The sequence below is a fragment of the Arvicanthis niloticus genome, chromosome 18 (assembly GCF_011762505.2).
Source record: "Arvicanthis niloticus isolate mArvNil1 chromosome 18, mArvNil1.pat.X, whole genome shotgun sequence".
NCBI classification, from domain to species: Eukaryota; Metazoa; Chordata; class Mammalia; order Rodentia; family Muridae; genus Arvicanthis; species Arvicanthis niloticus.
Genome location: NC_047675.1, coordinates 37,280,369 through 37,298,477, shown reverse-complemented (window position 1 = coordinate 37,298,477; position 18,109 = coordinate 37,280,369). Strand labels below are relative to the sequence as shown.

General features: G+C 42.5%; 1 protein-coding gene across 2 annotated transcripts in view; it reads left to right on the top strand.

The window, feature by feature from the left end:
* The window catches only part of Rfwd3 (ring finger and WD repeat domain 3), a 29,087-nt gene that overhangs the window by 7,402 nt on the left and 3,576 nt on the right, over window positions 1-18,109 (top strand). The window contains exons 4-12 of one of the 2 annotated variants that reach the window (XM_034522847.2): window positions 2,332-2,399; window positions 3,468-3,653; window positions 3,733-3,824; window positions 8,292-8,406; window positions 9,155-9,374; window positions 11,359-11,509; window positions 14,183-14,359; window positions 16,044-16,258; window positions 17,863-18,074. In XM_034522847.2, coding sequence (XP_034378738.1) covers window positions 2,332-2,399; window positions 3,468-3,653; window positions 3,733-3,824; window positions 8,292-8,406; window positions 9,155-9,374; window positions 11,359-11,509; window positions 14,183-14,359; window positions 16,044-16,258; window positions 17,863-18,074 — 1,436 coding nt within the window. The remainder of the gene's footprint in view (window positions 1-2,331; window positions 2,400-3,467; window positions 3,654-3,732; window positions 3,825-8,291; window positions 8,407-9,154; window positions 9,375-11,358; window positions 11,510-14,182; window positions 14,360-16,043; window positions 16,259-17,862; window positions 18,075-18,109) is intronic. The other variant, XM_034522848.2, reaches the window with a different exon arrangement.

The window sequence follows — 18,109 nt, the reverse complement described above, 5'->3', positions numbered from 1 at the left end:
TTTAAAATTTTTTTATTGTTTTATGTTTATGAGTGTTTTGCCTGTATGCCTGTGGCCAAAGAATTTGGAAGAGGACATTGTATTCTCTGGGACTAGAGTTACATAGATGGGTGTGAGTCACCCTGTGGCTGCTGGGAACTGAACCCTGGTCCTCTGCGGGAGAAGCATACACTCTTAACTGCTGAGTCATTTTTTAGGTCCTAATTTTGTTTTTAAGTAGCAAAAAAATTATCTAGCTGGTAATTGTAGCACTAATAAGAGAGATACCGCCATTTTATGACTGCAAATAAAATTATATATTTAAGCTGAGCATAATGCTTTGTGCCTTTAATCCTAGCCGTTTGGAGATAGAGGTGAGCAGATATATTTTTGCAAAGACCCTAAGTGGGCTCTAAACTGTTAGGATTCATGCACACCTTTAATCCCAGTACTTGAGATGCTGAGGCAGGCGATCTCTGACTTCAAGGGGCCTGCTTGGTCTACAGAGTGAGTTCCAGGACAGCCTGGGCTACTAGTGAGACCCTGCCTTGAAACAAAACCAGAAAAGGGAGCATCTCATCAGATACAGGCTTTTTTCTCTTGATACTTTCAAATCCTAAAGATAAAGAACTTTTATTTATTAATTTTTTAAAAACGACTTGAATATTGTGGTTACAACTTTTTTTTTTAATGATTTGAATATTGTGGTTACAACTGGGTAGTGAACTGAAAAACATTGAAATTGGTTGGATCCATTCTTTATACTAAGAAAGAGAGTAATTGACAGGTGAATAGGGTTAGTATATAAAATGGGCTAGTTGTAGTTTACACGTGCCGGTAGTCACTTGCTGAAGAGGATGGACGGGAAGCTCACAAGTTCAAGGCCAGTCTCTTAGTTAGAGACTATCTCCAGAGAAGGAGGACAGACAAGATAAGGAGGTAGATGGCTTCTTAGGGGCAGTGCCAAGACTGAGCTGGCCTCGTGTATTGTACGCACACAACGGCATACTAAAAAGGACAAGGCCGTTCTGCTGTTAGAGCAGAGCCTGGGTAATGAAAGCAAGGCTTGAATAAGGAAAAACCTTGGCATCTAGAAACATCGGAAAGGACTGTTTAGATGCTGGTTAGATGCTGGTTAGACCTGCAAGTCCAAGTGGAAATGAGAGTGAACATACAGAATCTTACTGAAGTAATAAGAGTGTTTCATTTGTAGACGAGGTATTTCTCATGTTGACAAGGCTAGTCTCAAATTGAGGTTCAAGTGATCCTGCTTGTTTTCCTTTTTTGTTGTTGTTGTTTTTTTGTTTGTTTGTTTTTTGAGACAGGGTTTCTCTGTGTAGCCCTGGCTGTCCTGGAACTCACTCTGTAGACCAGGCTAGCCTTGAACTCAGAAATCCACCTGCCTCTGCCTCCCAAGTGCTGGGATTAAAGGCCACCACCGCCCGGCTCCTGCTTGTTTTCCTAAGTGGTGGGACATTAAAAATGTTTGCCACTCCGCTTGGTTCCCACAGCCATGTTGAACTGGGATGTGGTGGTGGCTCTGCCGCTCCCAGTGTCAAGCAAGGCCAAACTCATGTAAAAGTTAAGTGGTACGGTGGGTAAATCATCAGCCAGATCCAAGATGTAGGACATTTTAGGAAGTTTTCCACGTCAGTAGCAAAGAGGGAAAGGAAGTGAGTTTGGAAGAAGTTTGTAAAACTACAGTGAAAAGGACAAGAATTAGTCTGTTGTACAGAACAACTGTAATATAAACTAGCTTACCTATTATTAGATGATGTTAACAAGTTACTATTAATTTTTCAAGGTGGGTTAATGAAACAGTTGTTTACACTGGGGAAAAAAAGTCCTCGGTGGTATTGACAAGTGTATTGACTCTTTCAGGTTTGTCTGGTATTTGAATATACACAAAAACAGTGGGGGAGGGCTTAGACTTTGAGTTTTTGTATTCTTTAGATTAATATTGTATAAATGTGTTATCTGTATATGGGTGTACTGCTTGTATGCCTGCTACCCAAGAGGGTGTCATGTTCCCTGGAACTGAAGTTAGGATGGCTATGAGCAAAAACAACCAGGGCTCTAAACCACAAAGCCATCGCTTTCTCTCTAACACCTGAGTTGCTTTTTAAATTGAGGGCTGGATACTTGTGGGTTTTGTCTACTCAGGAAATGTCCAAAATAAGTAAATAACCGACGTTAAATAGGTGGAATCGGCATCCTCTTTTGGAGAATACTATAAATACCGTGGATTCAGACTGGGTAGCTACAGTGAGGCTCTCTCCTGCAAGTGTCTCATAGCTAACTTGTGTCTTTTATACATTGTCCCTGCTACCATTTCTGGATGCAACTTGATAGAACAAGGAGTTATCTCAACAGACCAAGAAGCTGCATCTGTCACAGGAGGTGACGCAGCCCCTAAAGAGGTAACCTAACACCAATGTTGTCTCTCCCCCCCCCCACCATTTGTCTTGTTTTGTTTTTTTTTGTTTTTTGTTTTTTGTTTGTTTGTTTTTGTTTTTGTTTTTTCTTTCAGACAGGGTTTCTCTGTGTAGTCCTGGAACTCACTCTGTAGACCAGGCTGGCCTCGAACTCAGAAATCCACCTGCCTCTGCCTCCCATTGTTAAAAGATCTTAACTGAAGTTAGTTTGGCTTTTAACTCAGGATCCTCTGTCCTTAGCCTACTAAGCTCCAGGATTGCAAGCATATGCCTCCACATCCAATTTAAACATCCTTTTAAATGTAAGTTGAGGCTTTTACATGAGGATTCTGGTTAAACCGGAAAGCTTTGGAAAAGAAGAAGAATCAAAGAATTTTGTAAAATCAAAATTAGTAGATCAGAGAGGTAGCTCTTCTACTGGTAAAGGAAGGCACTCTGAGGGGCCCACTTGGTAAACAGAGAACCAACCCCTGAAAGTTGTCTTTTTAGCCCTGCATGAAATGAATGGCTGGGCGGTGGTGGTGCATGCCTTTAATCCCAGCACTTAGGAGGCAGAGGCAGGCGGATTTCTGAGTTCGAGGCCAGCCTGGTCTACAGAGTGAGTTCCAGGATAGCCAGGACTACACAGAGAAACCCTGTCTTGAAAAAAAAAAGTTGTGAAATGAATGAATGAATGAATGAATGAATGAATGAAAAAAAACAAAAGCCATGCGGGGTGTGGTGGTGCATGCTTGCAACCCCAGCACTCAAGTCGAGAGAGTCTGATTTGAAGCCAGTATGGTTCTGTATTCAGACCTTTTCTCAACAACAGCAAGAAAGGAAAGAAAAAAAAAAAAAAAAAAAAAAAACCAGTATTGCTGGCATGTAGCTTGGTGGTAGAAGATATGCTTAGAATGTCTCAGGTTCCACCTCACCCCCAGAAGCAGATGTTACATACAGTATACAAATGTATGCTTTGTCAGATGACATGTATCTGGTAGGTGTTGTATATTCTTTGCAGCTCTTCATTAGGTTCATATATATTTAAGTACTTACTTTTCACCCTCCATCCAGCAGTCTCCCCAGAAGCCCAAAGATGTAATTTCGGTGGAGGATGAAGAAGGGGAAACTTGCGCAATATGTTTGGAGCAGTGGACCAGTGCTGGGGACCACCGGCTCTCAGCGTTGCGCTGTGGCCACCTCTTTGGATATAGATGCATTTCCAAGTGGCTCAAAGGACAAACACGAAAATGTCCTCAGGTAAGGGCCATAAACGAGGATTCTGTATTAAGTCAGAATTCCTAGAACCATATTGATTGTGTCTCATTGGACTCTTTAGTGCAACAAGAAAGCCAAGCACAGTGACATCGTTGTCCTTTATGCCCGAACCCTGAGAGCTTTGGACACTACCGAACAGGAGCGTATGAAAAGGTAAGGAAGGGCTGGTGACACAGCTCAGTGGATGAGGGCACTCGCTTCCAAGCCTTGCCGAGCAAATCGAATACCCAGGACCTGAATGGTGGAAGGAGAAAGCGAAAAGTCTTAAAAATAGGTGAAAAACTGCCCAGCTAGAGTCTCAGACTGTAACTTATATAATCACCGTCTGCATGATTTGTCGTGCATACATGTGAGGCTAGAGCCAGGCCGTGGTGGAATGCGCCGTTAATCCGAGCAATTGGGAGGCAGAGGCAGCCAGATCTCTGAGTTTGAGGCCAGCATGGTCTACAGAGTGAGTTCTAGGATAGCAAAACAAACAAAACAAAAAATCTATGAGGTAGGCCTGGTGGTGCATGCTTTTAATCCCAGGACTCAGAAGTCAGAGCCTGGCAGATCTCTGTGGGTTTGAGGCCAGCCTGGTCTGTATAGAGTTCTAGGATAGTCATGGCTATATAGACCCTATTTCTAAAAATAAAATTAAAATGTGAGGCTGGGGTTGGGAAGCACAGAAGCTTGGTGGTAGGGCACTTGCTTAGCCTTGCAAGGCATTGGGGTGTTTTTTTAGCACTGAGGAAGAAGAGGGTTTTGAATGATGATCTGGCTTGGCATGTTTGTTCATATTGTAATCGCACCACTTGGGAGGATAAACTCAGGCAAGAATTGCTGCAGTCTAGCTGTTGAGGGCTAGCCTATACTATATAGGCTGCTCCTTATTTCTGACCATGGTTGAGAGTACTAGCTGCTCTTGCAGAGGACCCAGGTTCATCCCAAACTCCCAAACTGGACAACTCACAACTGTCTTTAACTCCAGTTCTAAGGGATCTGATGCTCTCAATCTGTCCTGCATGCACATGGCGTATACAAATACACCCGGGCACGCACACATACTTACACATTTAAAAATAAAATTTTCTATAAAAGATCTCAGGTTGTGATGATGGCTCAGTGCTTAAGAGCGTTTACTGCTTTTGGAGAAGACCTGGATTCAGTTCCCAGCACACACATGATGATGGCTTAGAACCATCTGTAACTGGTTCCAGGGCATCCAGTGCCCTCTTCTGACTTCAGACACCAGGCACATGCACGGTGCACGTAGATTCATGTAGGCAAAACATAGATACATTTAAGGAAAATAAATCTTCTAAGAAAGAAAATCCCATCTTAAACATAAACTGAGCTGAGCGAGTATCAGTTGGTGGAGGGCTTGCCTGGCACTTAAGGGGCCCTAGATTCAAGCCCCACAGCAACATAAACTGGGTAAGGTGGTGTGTTTGTAATTAATTAATTGTATTAGGGAAGAGAGGGCAGTGGGACTTAGAGTTCAAGGTCAGCTTAGGATACTGAGACTGAAGGTCAAAGGTAAAAATTTCAACATATTTCATGTTTTGTTTGTATTTTCAGACTGTCATACTCTTAGCCCAGGTTGGCCTAGAACAGCCAAGGATCCTCTTGCCTTAGTCTCCCAAGGGCTAGAATTACCAGAGCACACCACCATGTCCGGCTTTGCACATTTCTCGGTGTTGCTGTTTTTGATTATATGTCACTCTTCCCCTTAAAATAGGTTTCTTTCAGATTTGTTACGTGAGCTTTGCACATGAAAAAAAAATATATGCTGTAGGCTCTGAATAGTTGCTAATAGCCAGGAAGTGGTGGTGCACACCTTTAATCCGGCACTCAGGAGGCAGAGGCGGGTGGATCTTTTAAATTCAAGGCCAGCCTGGTCTACAGAGCAATGTTTGTGGGAGATAGAAGCAGGTGAATCACACGTTTGAGGCTGAGACTGGAGACCCAGCTCAGTGCCACTTGGCTAGCATTCATACAGCCCCAGGATCCATCTATGACAAGAACAAAAGAAAATAAAAATGCCAAGTAAGTTTCACACTGCCTGTGCCACATTAGACCCTGTCTCTAAAGAAAAGGAAGAGTCAAGTTTAATATAGGCACCATTGAGAAAGCTGCGGGAGCCTTTAATCCCAGTACTTGGGAGGCAGAGGCAGGCGGATTTCTGAGTTCGAGGCCAGCCTGGTCTACAGAGTGAGGACCAGGACAGCCAGGACTACACAGAGAAACTCTGTCTCGGAAAAAAAAAAAAAAAGGAAAATGTCATTTAAAAAAAGAAGAGCACTAATGTTGCTGTTACATTATTGTGTTAGTATATTTTCCCATTTCTACATACCTGTGACACAGAAAGGATTGTTTCTCATATGTACCTTTCTGGTAAATTTACCCTCAGAGAGAGAGAGAGAAAGCTGCGGGTATGATCATTCACATTTTACTGGTAAAGTTCGAATGTAAATATTTAAATACTTAGAGGTGGCGGTGCCATTTGAGAGGTCGTGAAACCTTTAAGAGGCCAGGATTAGCTGCCGGAAATGATTGGCTGGACAGGGAGGGCCTCGGAAGTTAACCTACTCCTAGCCTGACCCCTCTGCTCCCTGAAGGCAGAAATGGAAGTGAGCCACAAGCTGGGAGCCAAAACAAATCTTTTCTCGAGGTGTTCCTTGTTCCGTATTTGGTCACCCACAACGAGAAAGGCTAATTTTTAGGTATCTTTTGCAAATATATAGTTATCTTACACCCAGAAAGCAGTTCCTTAAAAAAGGATATATGCAAAAGTTTACTTGATGAAACTGATTTATGTTGTCAATAATCTAGCTAGAGTAGATTAATTAGCTGAGTACACTGACATCTATGTAGCATAAGTTAGACATTGCTAAAATGGTTAAAGTGCACACGTGTCAATAAAAACATTGTGACTACAGTCGGGTTTTTCTCTGTGTAGCCCTCCTTGGCTGTCCTGGGACCCATGCTGTACCTTTGAACTTTTTGCCCTTTTTGTTTTCGGCCTTTCTAAGAAGTCAGTCCTAAGCAAACAGGCATTGAGCTTCTCTGAAGTCACAGATGCTCTGCAGGTGGTTAGATCACTGATGAGAGCCCATGAGTTACTTGGGCAGCTTGCAAAAAGCCTACTTTTTAATCATTGTGGGAGCATTCTGTTGTTGTTTGAGATGGTCTCTTAAGTTGTCTAGGCTGGTCTTGAACTCACTCTGTAGACTAAAGAAGCCACTCATTGGCCACCCTCATGCTTCAGCCTCCTGAATAGCTGTCCCACCAGGCTCAGCCTGAGTTTCTTTCCATGCAGATGATCTCTGAAATTTTTATTTGCCAAAGTGGCTTTTAACTCTGAGGTCTAGTTTCATGGATTATAAACTGCTATCGTATGATTTACTAGATACTGTGTTCTTTTTGCATAAAGTTTTCATTACTACCTATGTCTTAACTCAAGAATTTTGTTCCATGGCCTGACTTTTTGTTTTCTTCTGTTGTTTTGAGACATGGTCTTACCTAGTCCAGCCGGCTTTCCTCTTGATAGACAAGGACAATTCTGAAATCCACGTCCCCCACCCCCATGCTTCCTCTTTTTTAACCATTATTTATTTAATATACATAGGATGGGTATTTGGTCAGCATGAATATATGTGCACTAGTGTATGCCTGGTGTTCTCAAAGGAGAGGAGAGGGCAGCGATCCCCTGGAACTGGAGTTCCAGACAAGTGTGAGCTGCCATGTGAGTCCTGGGAACTGAACCCTGGTCCTCTGCAGGAGTAATAAATGCCTTCAATTGCTGAACCATCTCTCCAGGCCTCATATAGTGTTTTTTGTTGTCTTTGCTTTGAATTAAAGTCTCTGTTGCCCAGGAATGACTCTTAATTTCTAAGCTTAAGTGATCCAGCTGCCTCAACCTCTCCTTGGTATTACAAGCATATGGCACCATATTCTGACTAATTTGAATTTCTCATAAGTAAATAAGGGCAGACTTGTCACTGAAGCTTTCGTATCATTTTCTCTGCTGTTTCAGTCAAGTGGAATATTCTTGTTTAGTGTTTCATATTCTGAAATTATCTTTAAGTACATGCAAATTTATGGTTGTGTAATGTTATTTTTGTACCTACTCATGCATTTTTCGTTTATTCTAATTGGCCTTTTGTTAGCATTTGCTCAGTGTAAACTTCCGTGTCTTTTAAAGCTTTAGCCCTTTTAGCTCTGTTAACTTGATTGCTATTGAGTTTGCATACTTTGTGATAACTAACAACAGTTTATTTTCTTTTACTCCAATAGATAATTTTGGTCTTTTAACGTTCAAGTTTAATCTTTTATAATTTGCCTTAGCTCAGGCAATGAATTGGTTCTTTCCCTCATTTTCCCATGCTGTTTTTAGTCTCCATTCTGTAGTAGAAGTTATATTTCTGGCTTCCATTGCTTGCTTTTAAGACCACACCCCAGTGGGCTAGCTGTTTAGCCACACAGGCTGCTAGAGAGGTTATTTTGTGCTTTATTAAACTGCCATGACGCACATATAGTAAAGTATGTATATCTCAGTATGAGCTTACTACGTCAACTTGCTGGAAAGTCTTCTGTAGCTTTCCTGCTGCTCATTCGCTCCCGGCTGTTCCCTTCTAGTGACTTACTGAATGAACAGACACTGAGGAAGAAGGCTGAGTTAGAATCTGCACAGTGCCGGCTCCAACTTCAGGTCCTTGTTGATAAATGCACCAAACTCAATAACCGTGTCCAGGTGAGTTTGTCTTTTCTAAATCAAAAAACCTTCTAGAATCAGAATTAAAAAGAAGGGCAGCTTAAGAGGAATCTAAATATTACTTAGGTTTATCTCCATGATAGGACATTTAGCCAAAACCCATAGATACATGAATTCTATGAGGGCTTCAGATACATAACAACCATCAAAGATTTCTTTTCGCTAATATTTACTCAATCTCTGCATTCTTTAGCTCAGTTCCTTGGTGAGATACTCTGAAATTCAGTTAAGATTCATGGGAACATTTTCATGATTAGCAAGAAATCTTTTATCCTATTAAGAATAGCAAGAAATCTTTTTTTTTTTTTTGGTTTTTCAAGACAGGGTTTCTCTGTGTAGCCCTGGCTGTCCTGGAACTCACTCTGTAGACCAGACTGGCCTCGAACTCAGAGATCCGCCTGCCTCTGCCTCCCAAGTGCTGGGATTAAAGGCGTGTGTCACCACTGCCCGGCTAATAGTAAGAAATCTTTTATCCGATTAAGAAATCATTCTTGCTGGGTGGTGGTGGCACACACCTTTAATCCTAGCACTTGGTGGGCAGAAGTAGGCAGATGTCTATGAGTTTGAGGCCAGCTTGGTCTATGGAGTGAATTCCAGGACAGCCAGGGCTACACAGAGAAACCCGGTTTTGGTAAACAAAAGCAAAAACAAGCAAAAAAAGAAGAAAAAGAAAGAAAACCAGAGGTCCCCCCCCCCCTGTTCCCTTCCAACGTCTTTTACGTTGTAGGACTTGGAAAAGATGGTCATGCGGTGTCAGAACTCAGCCGAGCAAAGCTCCCAAGGGCTCTGCGGGAGCTGCCTACCCTCCAGCCAGAGCCAGCGCAAATACAACTCAGAAAAGACCTTCACAGTATCTCAGACGGGAAACTGCCGCATCATGGCGTATTGTGATGGTCTGAGCTGCCTGGTGGCATCCCAGCCATCTCCGCAGGCTTCTTTCCTTCCAGGTAAACAACTCAACCTCGGCCTTGTGGCTGTCATGATACACTACTTAGTGCTCTTCCCTTTCTGAAGAATCTTGAACTCTGGTGGTTAAGGACTGGTAACCAGCTATCAACTCACTTTTTTCAGTCAGTCAGTCTGTCTGTTAATTTAGTACAAGTACTTCTGGTACTACAAAGATGCCTTTCATAGCTTGGCATGGTGGCACAGTCTTTAATCCCAGCACCTAAAAGGCGGGCATATTCTACATCACAAGTTCCAGGAAAGTTGGGCTACATAAAGAGACCCTGTCTCAAAACAAAAGACCATATCTTTAATAGCTGGGCCTGCTGTCACACCTGTAGCGGCAGCATTCAGGAGGTTGAGGCAGAAGTTAGGCCACTGTGGTCTCCATAGTGAGATCCTGCTTCGAACAAATAGAAAACGTTTCTTTCAGCTATAAATAGTTCTTTATCGCTGCACAGCCCACTGCCCTTCTTAAGAAAAATTCTTCCATATATATTGCTTTTATTTTGCAAATTACCAATACCAGTAACAATAGTAGCATGAGAAAGGAGGTACATGGAAGTGTCAGTTGTCACTGCTGTAGTCCAAGGAGAAAAATATTCCGTGTGTCATTTACTTTACAGATTCATTTGCACTGTTTTACAAAAACTGCCCCACAGGTTAATTCAAATTTAAACAAAATTTAATAGTTTTAATTGCAAATAAGAGAATGTCAGGAATATAGTACAGTAGTCATTTTACTAATAGGGAGATAGCTCAGTGGGTAAGAGCTCTGTCTGCTCCTTCAGACAGGAAAGTGATAAGTCTTTTGAAGTTTGATAGTTTAAAGCTTAGCACCCATGTTAGGTGACTCACAACCACCTATAAAGCGGCTTCTAGCTCCAGGGAATCTAATGCCCTCTTCTGGCTTCCCTGGGCGCTCATATTCATGTGCATATACCCACACAGAGATAAAGGCACAAAACTGGAGCTGGAGAGATGGCTAAAAGCAGTCAAGTTCACTAACTGCTCATCCCAGCCACCTACATGGCAGCTCACAACCTGTAACTCCCATTCCAGGAGATCTGCCACCCCTTTTCTGGCCTCTTGAGGGCACCAGGTGGGCCCATGGTGTACATCATATGTGTAGGCAAAGAATAATTATAAATGAATCTTAAATAAAACTTGACATCTTAGTTTCTCCAGCCCCTTGTCTCTCTGTTCTTTGTTGCTGCTTTCCTTAAATCTTGAATTACCTTTTTGTAGGTAATATGCTTGGTGTTTTTCCAAACAACTTATTTTATTTTGTCTATTTGAGACTAGGTCTTACTATATAGACCATGCTGTCCTCAAACTTTTTAATATCCTACCATGCCCACCTGTCTCAATCTTTATTAAACTACAAATGTCATAAAATTAAATCATACAAATTTGTAATATCTTTTATCTAACTTTTTCCCTTCTACTCACTCATAGGCAGCCACCGATCTGCCTTTTGACAGTGTACGTTCTAGAACTTTATATAAATGGCTTCATACAACATATACTTTTTGTTTAAGATCCATATTTCTATGTAAATTAAGGTTATTGCTGGGTGTATCTCATTATATATATACTTGGTAGATTTGTTTGTTCATCCATCTCTTGATGGATATTTGAAATGAATTTTGCTTTTAAAAAAATTTTAAGTATAGCCCCAAGGTGCTTGGCATGGTGGCACATGCCTTTGATCCTAGCACTTAGTGCAGAGGCAGGCAGATCTCTGAGTTCAAGCCAGCCTGGTCTACAGAGCAAGTTCCAAGACAACCAGGGCTACCTGGAAAAAACAAAGTATAACTTTGGGGAATATTCATATTCATTATATGATTAGCTGTTTCCTGGGAACTAGGATTCCAAGAAAGGTAAGCAAATTACTTTTGAAAGGTGCTAATTACTTTTAAAGACAATTGTTATTTTGCCATGATTTATTTTTTATGTACCTGTTTTACCTTTCTTCTTTGGCAGGCTTTGGTGTTAAGATGTTGAGTACTGCCAACATGAAAAGCAGCCAGTATATTCCTATGCATAGCAAGCAGATTCGTGGACTAGCTTTCAGCAATCAGGCCAAAGGCCTGCTCCTCTCTGCCTCCCTTGACAGCACTATTAAACTGACCAGGTAAGGGAATCAAGGGAAAGATGGAGACCGGGCCACTGTGCATCTGGGCACTGTCTTAGTGTTATAATGCCCTTAGTTCTTTTATTGATCTGAGGCATACATAGTCTTCTTTTAAAAGTATATAAGCACCCGACACATACCTTTAAACCCAGCATCAAGAGGCAGGTGGAGCTCTTATAAGTTTTAGGCTGACCTATAGTGAGTTCTAGGACAACCAGGGCAAAACTAATTAATTAATTAAAATAAAAGCCTATAAGCCCCGTATAGTGATTAACACCTGTAATCCTAGCACCTGGGGTCCTCACGGGCATGAGAATTACCATGTGTTTGAAGTCGGCTTAGACTACATATTGAATTCCAGGACAACTTGAACTACAGAGTTAGACCCTGTCTAAAAACAGAGACAGGAAAATAGACATAAATTGGGGGGTTGTGGTAGCAGGTGCCTGTAATTCCAGTCCCTGAAAGGTAGAGACACAATGATCAGGACTAAGGTCAATCCAAGGTGCATGAGTCTGGGCAAAAAAGGAAAATTTAAGAGAGGGTGGGGGGAGAGGACAGAGAGAGACTTGGCAGGTCACTAAGTTAATGTGAGGTAACCTGAATTGTCTTTGTTGGTTTTTATAGTATTTCAGATTGAGCCTGCGTCTGGAATGTTGGAGACAAGCATTCTGTCATGGCTCTGCCCTTGCCATTTTTATTTTTTACTGTGAGGCTCTTGATAATTTACCTAGGCTGGCCTTGACCTTGTAATTGTCCTTCCTTTTGAATACGTGGTATTTTAGGCCTGCATCAAAGACTGGGCTATCCTAATCTTTTAAAATTCCATTTGAAATTTTTACTGGTGTGTGTCTGTGTGTGTGTGTGTGTGTGTGTGTGTGTGTGTGTGTGTGTGTGTTTTACCCTCATGTCTACTGTGTACCACCTGCATGCAGTACTTGTAGGGGCCAGAAGAGAGCATCAGGTCCTCTGGAACTGAACGGAGTTCCAGATGGATGAATCCAGATCGTCTCCAAGAACAACAGGTGCCGTTGACCACTGACCCATCTCTTCATTTTAAAAGTACATATTAAACCATTGGAATGAGAGCAGTGTTCTATAGATACGGGGATGGCAGTGTGGGAAGATAATTGTTTCCTCATAGAATTGCACTGACAGCTCAAGACTGCTTATTCCAGGTCTGTCCCCTGGGTAATTAGTAATATAAACCAGACCTGGGTGTGGTTTATTCCTTTGGAGCTACCATCCTACTCCTTTTTATTCTAAGAATTCTTTAAAGGAACTGGGCAATAGGAACACATGCCTTTAAGGCAGAGGCAGGCAGATCTCTGTGAATTCAAGGCCAGCCTGGTCTGCAGAGTGAGAACAGTCTTCAATCTTTAAGGGTAGGATGTATAACTCAGTTGTAGACCATGTGGCAGATGGCATTAGGTATTCTAAGTTCAGTCCTTGGTGCCATGGAGAAGTTAATTTACCCAATTTTCAGCAAAACACTGTGTACAACAAATGCTGGGTGGGGAGGGCGGTTTAACCAAAATAAGCAAAGCAAAAAACCAAAGTCAAGTGAGCAGACAGCGGCAGGAGGAACTCTAGAGCGTGCTCAGCTCAAAAACAGCACTTACTGCAGAAACCTGAGGACTTGAACCCATGGCTGGGGGAAGAACCACTCCATAAAGTTGTCTTTTGAAGTGCTTGTGTACATACACACATTTTTTATTTATTTATTTATTTATTTATTTATGAGGGTGGGGATGGGCACTGGTAGAGACCTTGCTGCTCTTCAGAGGATGGGAGAGATGGCTCGGTAGTTATAAGCACTGGCTGTCCTTCGTGACAACCTGGGTTCAGTTCCCAACAGACACATGGCAGCTTTCAACTGTCTTAACTCCAGTTCCAGGAGATCTGAAACCCCTTCTGGCCTCCTCAGGAAAGGTACTCATATAGTACACAGACTTGCATGTGAGGAAAAACACCCATACTTATTAAAAAATAACTTTAGGATTTGAAAAATAGTTAAGCTGGGCAGTGGTGGTACATGCCTTTAATCCCAGCACTTGGGAGGCAGAGGCAGGTGGATTTCTGAGGTCGAGGCCAGCCTGGTCTACAGAGTGAGTTCCAGGACAGCCAGGACTACACAGAAAAACCCTGTCTCGAGAAAAAAATAAATAAAAGAAAGAAAGAGAGAGAAAGAAAGAAAGAAAGAAAAATAGTTAAAAAGGCAACAGACATGGGGGCTCATGCCTTTGACCTAAGCACTTGGGAAGCAAAAGCAGGAAGATCACTGAGTTCAAGGCCAGTCTGCTCTAATTAGTAAGTTCTAGGCCAGCCAGGGCTATGCAGTGAAACCCTGTCTCAAAACAACAGTACAGGTTAGGAGAAGCCAGAGATGTAGCTCAGGGGTAGAATGCTTGCCTACCATTGGTCCCTAGGTTTATTGCCTAGTATCTTAGAAGGTCTGGGGAGTTGGGGTGCGTTGTTAATGGCTACCTCTGGATGGTTGGATTAGAGTTTTGGGGGTTTCTTACATTTTTTACTTGCATTGCTTGCTGTGTGACAGTTAACTACAGAGAAAGTAGATACAATTTTGTGAAAGGTTTTATTATTAAATATTATCACTGTTATATACATGATTTTCTTAATATGTAGTGGTAAAGATCTCTTCTAACTTTACAGCCTAGAAACAAATACTGTGGTGCAGACTTACAACACCGGACGTCCTGTCTGGAGCTGTTGCTGGTGTCTTGACGAAAACAATTACATCTATGCTGGCCTGGCCAATGGTTCGATCCTGATATATGACCTACGGAACACAAATACCTATGTTCAGGAATTAGTTCCTCAGAAAGCCAGGTACGAAGAACTCGTTTTATGTAGGTCACAGTGCTCTTAATAGATTGCTACTCTATTAGTTCTTTCCTTGGAGTGTATCCACAGTTGACCAGCAACCTAAAGTCTGGTACTTTCTCACTTCAGAGTCAATAGAATTTGAGCTGGGTATGGTGGTTCACACCTTTTTTTCCCAGCAACTGGGAGCCAGGCAGAGCTCTGTGAGTGAGTTCCAGGACAGTCAGGGCTATACAGAGAAACCCTGTCTCAATCAATCAATAAGAAAGGTTTTGCTTGTTTAGTTGTGCATAATCAAATTCATAGGAACGTGGTCTGTAGGATGGTGTTTGTGAAAGGTGCCATAGCATATAGTAACGATCATAAACTGGTAGAAGTACATTTAGAAACTAATCTAATCAAAGCCAGGCATGGTGGTACTCACTTTTAATCCCACACAACACTCTGGAGGCAGAGACAAGCTGATACTGGAAGCTTGTAGGTTCCAGGATAGCCAGGGCGGGGCTACACAGAGAAAGCCCTGTCTTGAAGGGAAAGAAAAAAAGAGAAAGGTTTTTTTTGTTTGTTTTGTTTGCCTGGCAATGGTGGAAGCACACGCCTTTAATACCAGGAAAGCAGAGGCAGACAGCTCTCTGAATTTGAGGCCAGTCTGATACACAAGGCCAGTTCCAGGACAGCCAAGTCTCCATAGAGAAATTCTAGTTCAAAAAAACAACCAAAACGAGAAAAATCATCTTTTTTTCTGAGTTAAAATATGATTTGATTTTAGGCTATGTTTTTGTTACAGGGGTTTTTTGGTTTTGTTTTTTAATTTTTTTAAAAAATTTTATATGCATTGGTGTCTTGCCTATTTGTATGTCTGTGTGAGGGTGTTGGATCCTCTGGAACTGGATGGAGTTATAGAGAGTTGTGAGCTGCCATGTGGGTATTGGGATTTGAACCCCTGGTCCTCTGGAAGAACAGCCAGGGCTCTTAACCACCGAGCCACCTCTCCAGGCTGTTAAAGGCTTTTTCTTTGGAAGCATCTGATGTATCCTATTAGATAAGTTATTTCAGTGAAATGAGCCAGTTCAAGCCAAATTAGAGTATATATAAAGACATATTTGTTGAGAAACCACTTTTGGGGGTGAGTTTACTGTTAACAAAGGAAGGAAATCAGAAAAGTCACCATGGGGAGAGACAGAGGGAAGTGTGAAGACAGAGAAAGCACATGCACACAGATGAAGAAGTGAGAAGGGGTGGGGAGTGGAGGAGAACAAAATGTCTGTGTTACATGGGAAAAAGGCCCTGTGGGAAGGGAAGCCAAGCCAAGCTCCTGGGCTGAAAGTTCAGAGTGGGGATTGTGGAGTGTGGGGACTGAGATGCTGGAAAAACCAGATAGGGACTGAGGGATGCTGGGAGAACCTGGAGGCCACATCCACTTTGGTATGTTAAATGTGCACTTCCACTCCTTGTCCCGGGTTTGAATCTCAGCTATGTTGAAAGTAGGTGCAGAATATTATAGGTATTTCCATTTTATTTCTCTTATACAGATGGCTCCTTGCTTTTTAGAGGGTGCAGGAGGATATTTACCCTTCTGTTTGACTTCTGTTGAGTTGGGAATGTGGCCCAGGTCTCCTGGTCATGAGGTCTGGAGCAGCCAAAATGTTGGATTTGGAACATATGTCATGGTTTCCTTTTTTGCCTTCAGATGTCCTCTGGTATCGCTGTCATATTTACCCAGAGCTGCAGTGACTGCATTTCCTTATGGTGGGGTGCTGGCTGGAACCTTGGAGAATGCCTCCTTCTGGGAGCTAAAAACAGACTTTTGTCATAAGCCTCATGTGCTGTCCTTGGAGCCAGGGGGCTTTGTAGACTTTCAGACAGAGAGCAGCACCCGACACTGTCTTGTGACTTACAGGCCTGGTGAGTTCTGAAGTTCTTATGGGCCTGCTATTTTGGTGGTTGGGAGTGGGGTGGGGGAGGAGGTACAGGTATGAAGAGACTGGGTGGCTTTGGTCAACCTCTCTAAGGCTGACAGGCTGTGCTGCAATTCTTGCACTACTGTGAAGATGGTGTCTTCTGTTTACTCCACGGAGCCTGCTGCCTTACCCTGTATTTGAAAGCCTCCTGCCATGTGCTTCTGGAAGTGAATTAGCCACTCCAGGGTCCTGTGTATCTAACAACAGTGATAGAATGAGGTGGTCTACCCTTGAGTCCATCTCTTCACCTCAGTCCACTGTCGTCTGCCCCTCGCTTCACCTAAGAAAAGGCCCCAGATTAGGGTTTTAGTTGTTCCATATTTGAGTCCAACAAAGTTAAGATGGACAACATGGGTCTGTGGGACTATCTAGGCAGCTAAACTCCACTGCCTCCAAGTCTGTGGATAGAGCTCTGAGCAGCTATTCATTTACAGGTTTGTTTTGTTCTCACCTAAAGGAGAAAATCTATTCCTGATGGTCAGTTTGGTGAGGGTTTGCCCCTTTAACTTGGTCTTGAGGTCTTCAGAGAATGGCATGAGCTCTCGTCCTGCCCTCATGGGATTCTGGGTATTTAGTGATGGCTGCCTATGGTCTACTGTTCACAAGATACGTCTTTGTCCTGGCAAGCACCTCGTATTTTAAGTTATAACCTGTAAATAGGTGTCTCTCTCAGGAAATTTGTTTATACTGGCAGACACACCTGGTCTGAGTCCAATTTATTCCTACCTAGGCAGTTACTGTCTGAGAGAGCCCCAACCAGATCAGAAGATAGGTTCCGGTGAGTCACAGGCAGCATAACAAAATTCACAAATAACAAAAGCAAGTTTACTACTTAAAGCCAGGGAAAAGAGTCCAGCTCTTCAGACCACTTTGGTCTGCCCCTCACTTCACCTAAGAAAAGGGACTGGAAACTGTGATACCACGTCACCAAAGCCGACACTAAAAATGGTTCTAAGGAATCAACTCTAGTAATCATATACACGACAGTCAGGTAGATCTGTCAAGTTTGTTGGTCAGATTGATCATCAGAGTGCCCATTTGTGGACAGAGCTTATCATTGCGTGTTTGTTTTATCTGGGAAACTGTTTGAATTGCTGCTTCTGGCCTTTTGGCTCTTACCAAATCATGCTGTGACTTACATAGAAAGCATAAGGGTCCCATTTTATTTCCCTGTTCTTGTCTGTCTCTCAGAAGTACCTTAGATATAACTCTACTTTTGTGATAACTAGCTAATGGAGTCCTCAGTGGATAAAGGAGAAAAAATCAGAGCACTGGAGCAATAAATTCCCCAGGTCTCAGAGGGTGCAGTGATTTTATAAAACCAGTGCGTTCTTGGAGTTGTTTCTCTAGTAGGAAAAACCTACTGCAGGCAGTTCCTTCATCCTAGCCCAGGCTTCTGAATTTTGTTTGTGCTGTATTTGCTTTGTAGAGCTTGTGGTTTAATGTATTTATCTTTTCTACCCAAGTAGGTTGTAAACATCTGAGATTCAGATACTTAATTTCTTTTGCTTCACCTCCATGAGGTAACACTGATTCTCTGCCTCATAGATAAAAGCCATAACACCGTACGAACTGTGCTATTGGAGATGTCTTACAAACTGGATGATGCTGGAGAGCCGGTCTGTTCCTGCCTTCCAGTGCAAACATTCCTTGGGGGACCCACTTGCAAACTGTTGACCAAAAGTGCCATCTTCCAAAGCCCAGAGAATGACGGCAATGTCCTAGTATGTACTGGGGATGAAGCGTCACAATCTGCCCTGGTGAGCCTATTTTACTTTATATTTTAAAATAGTTG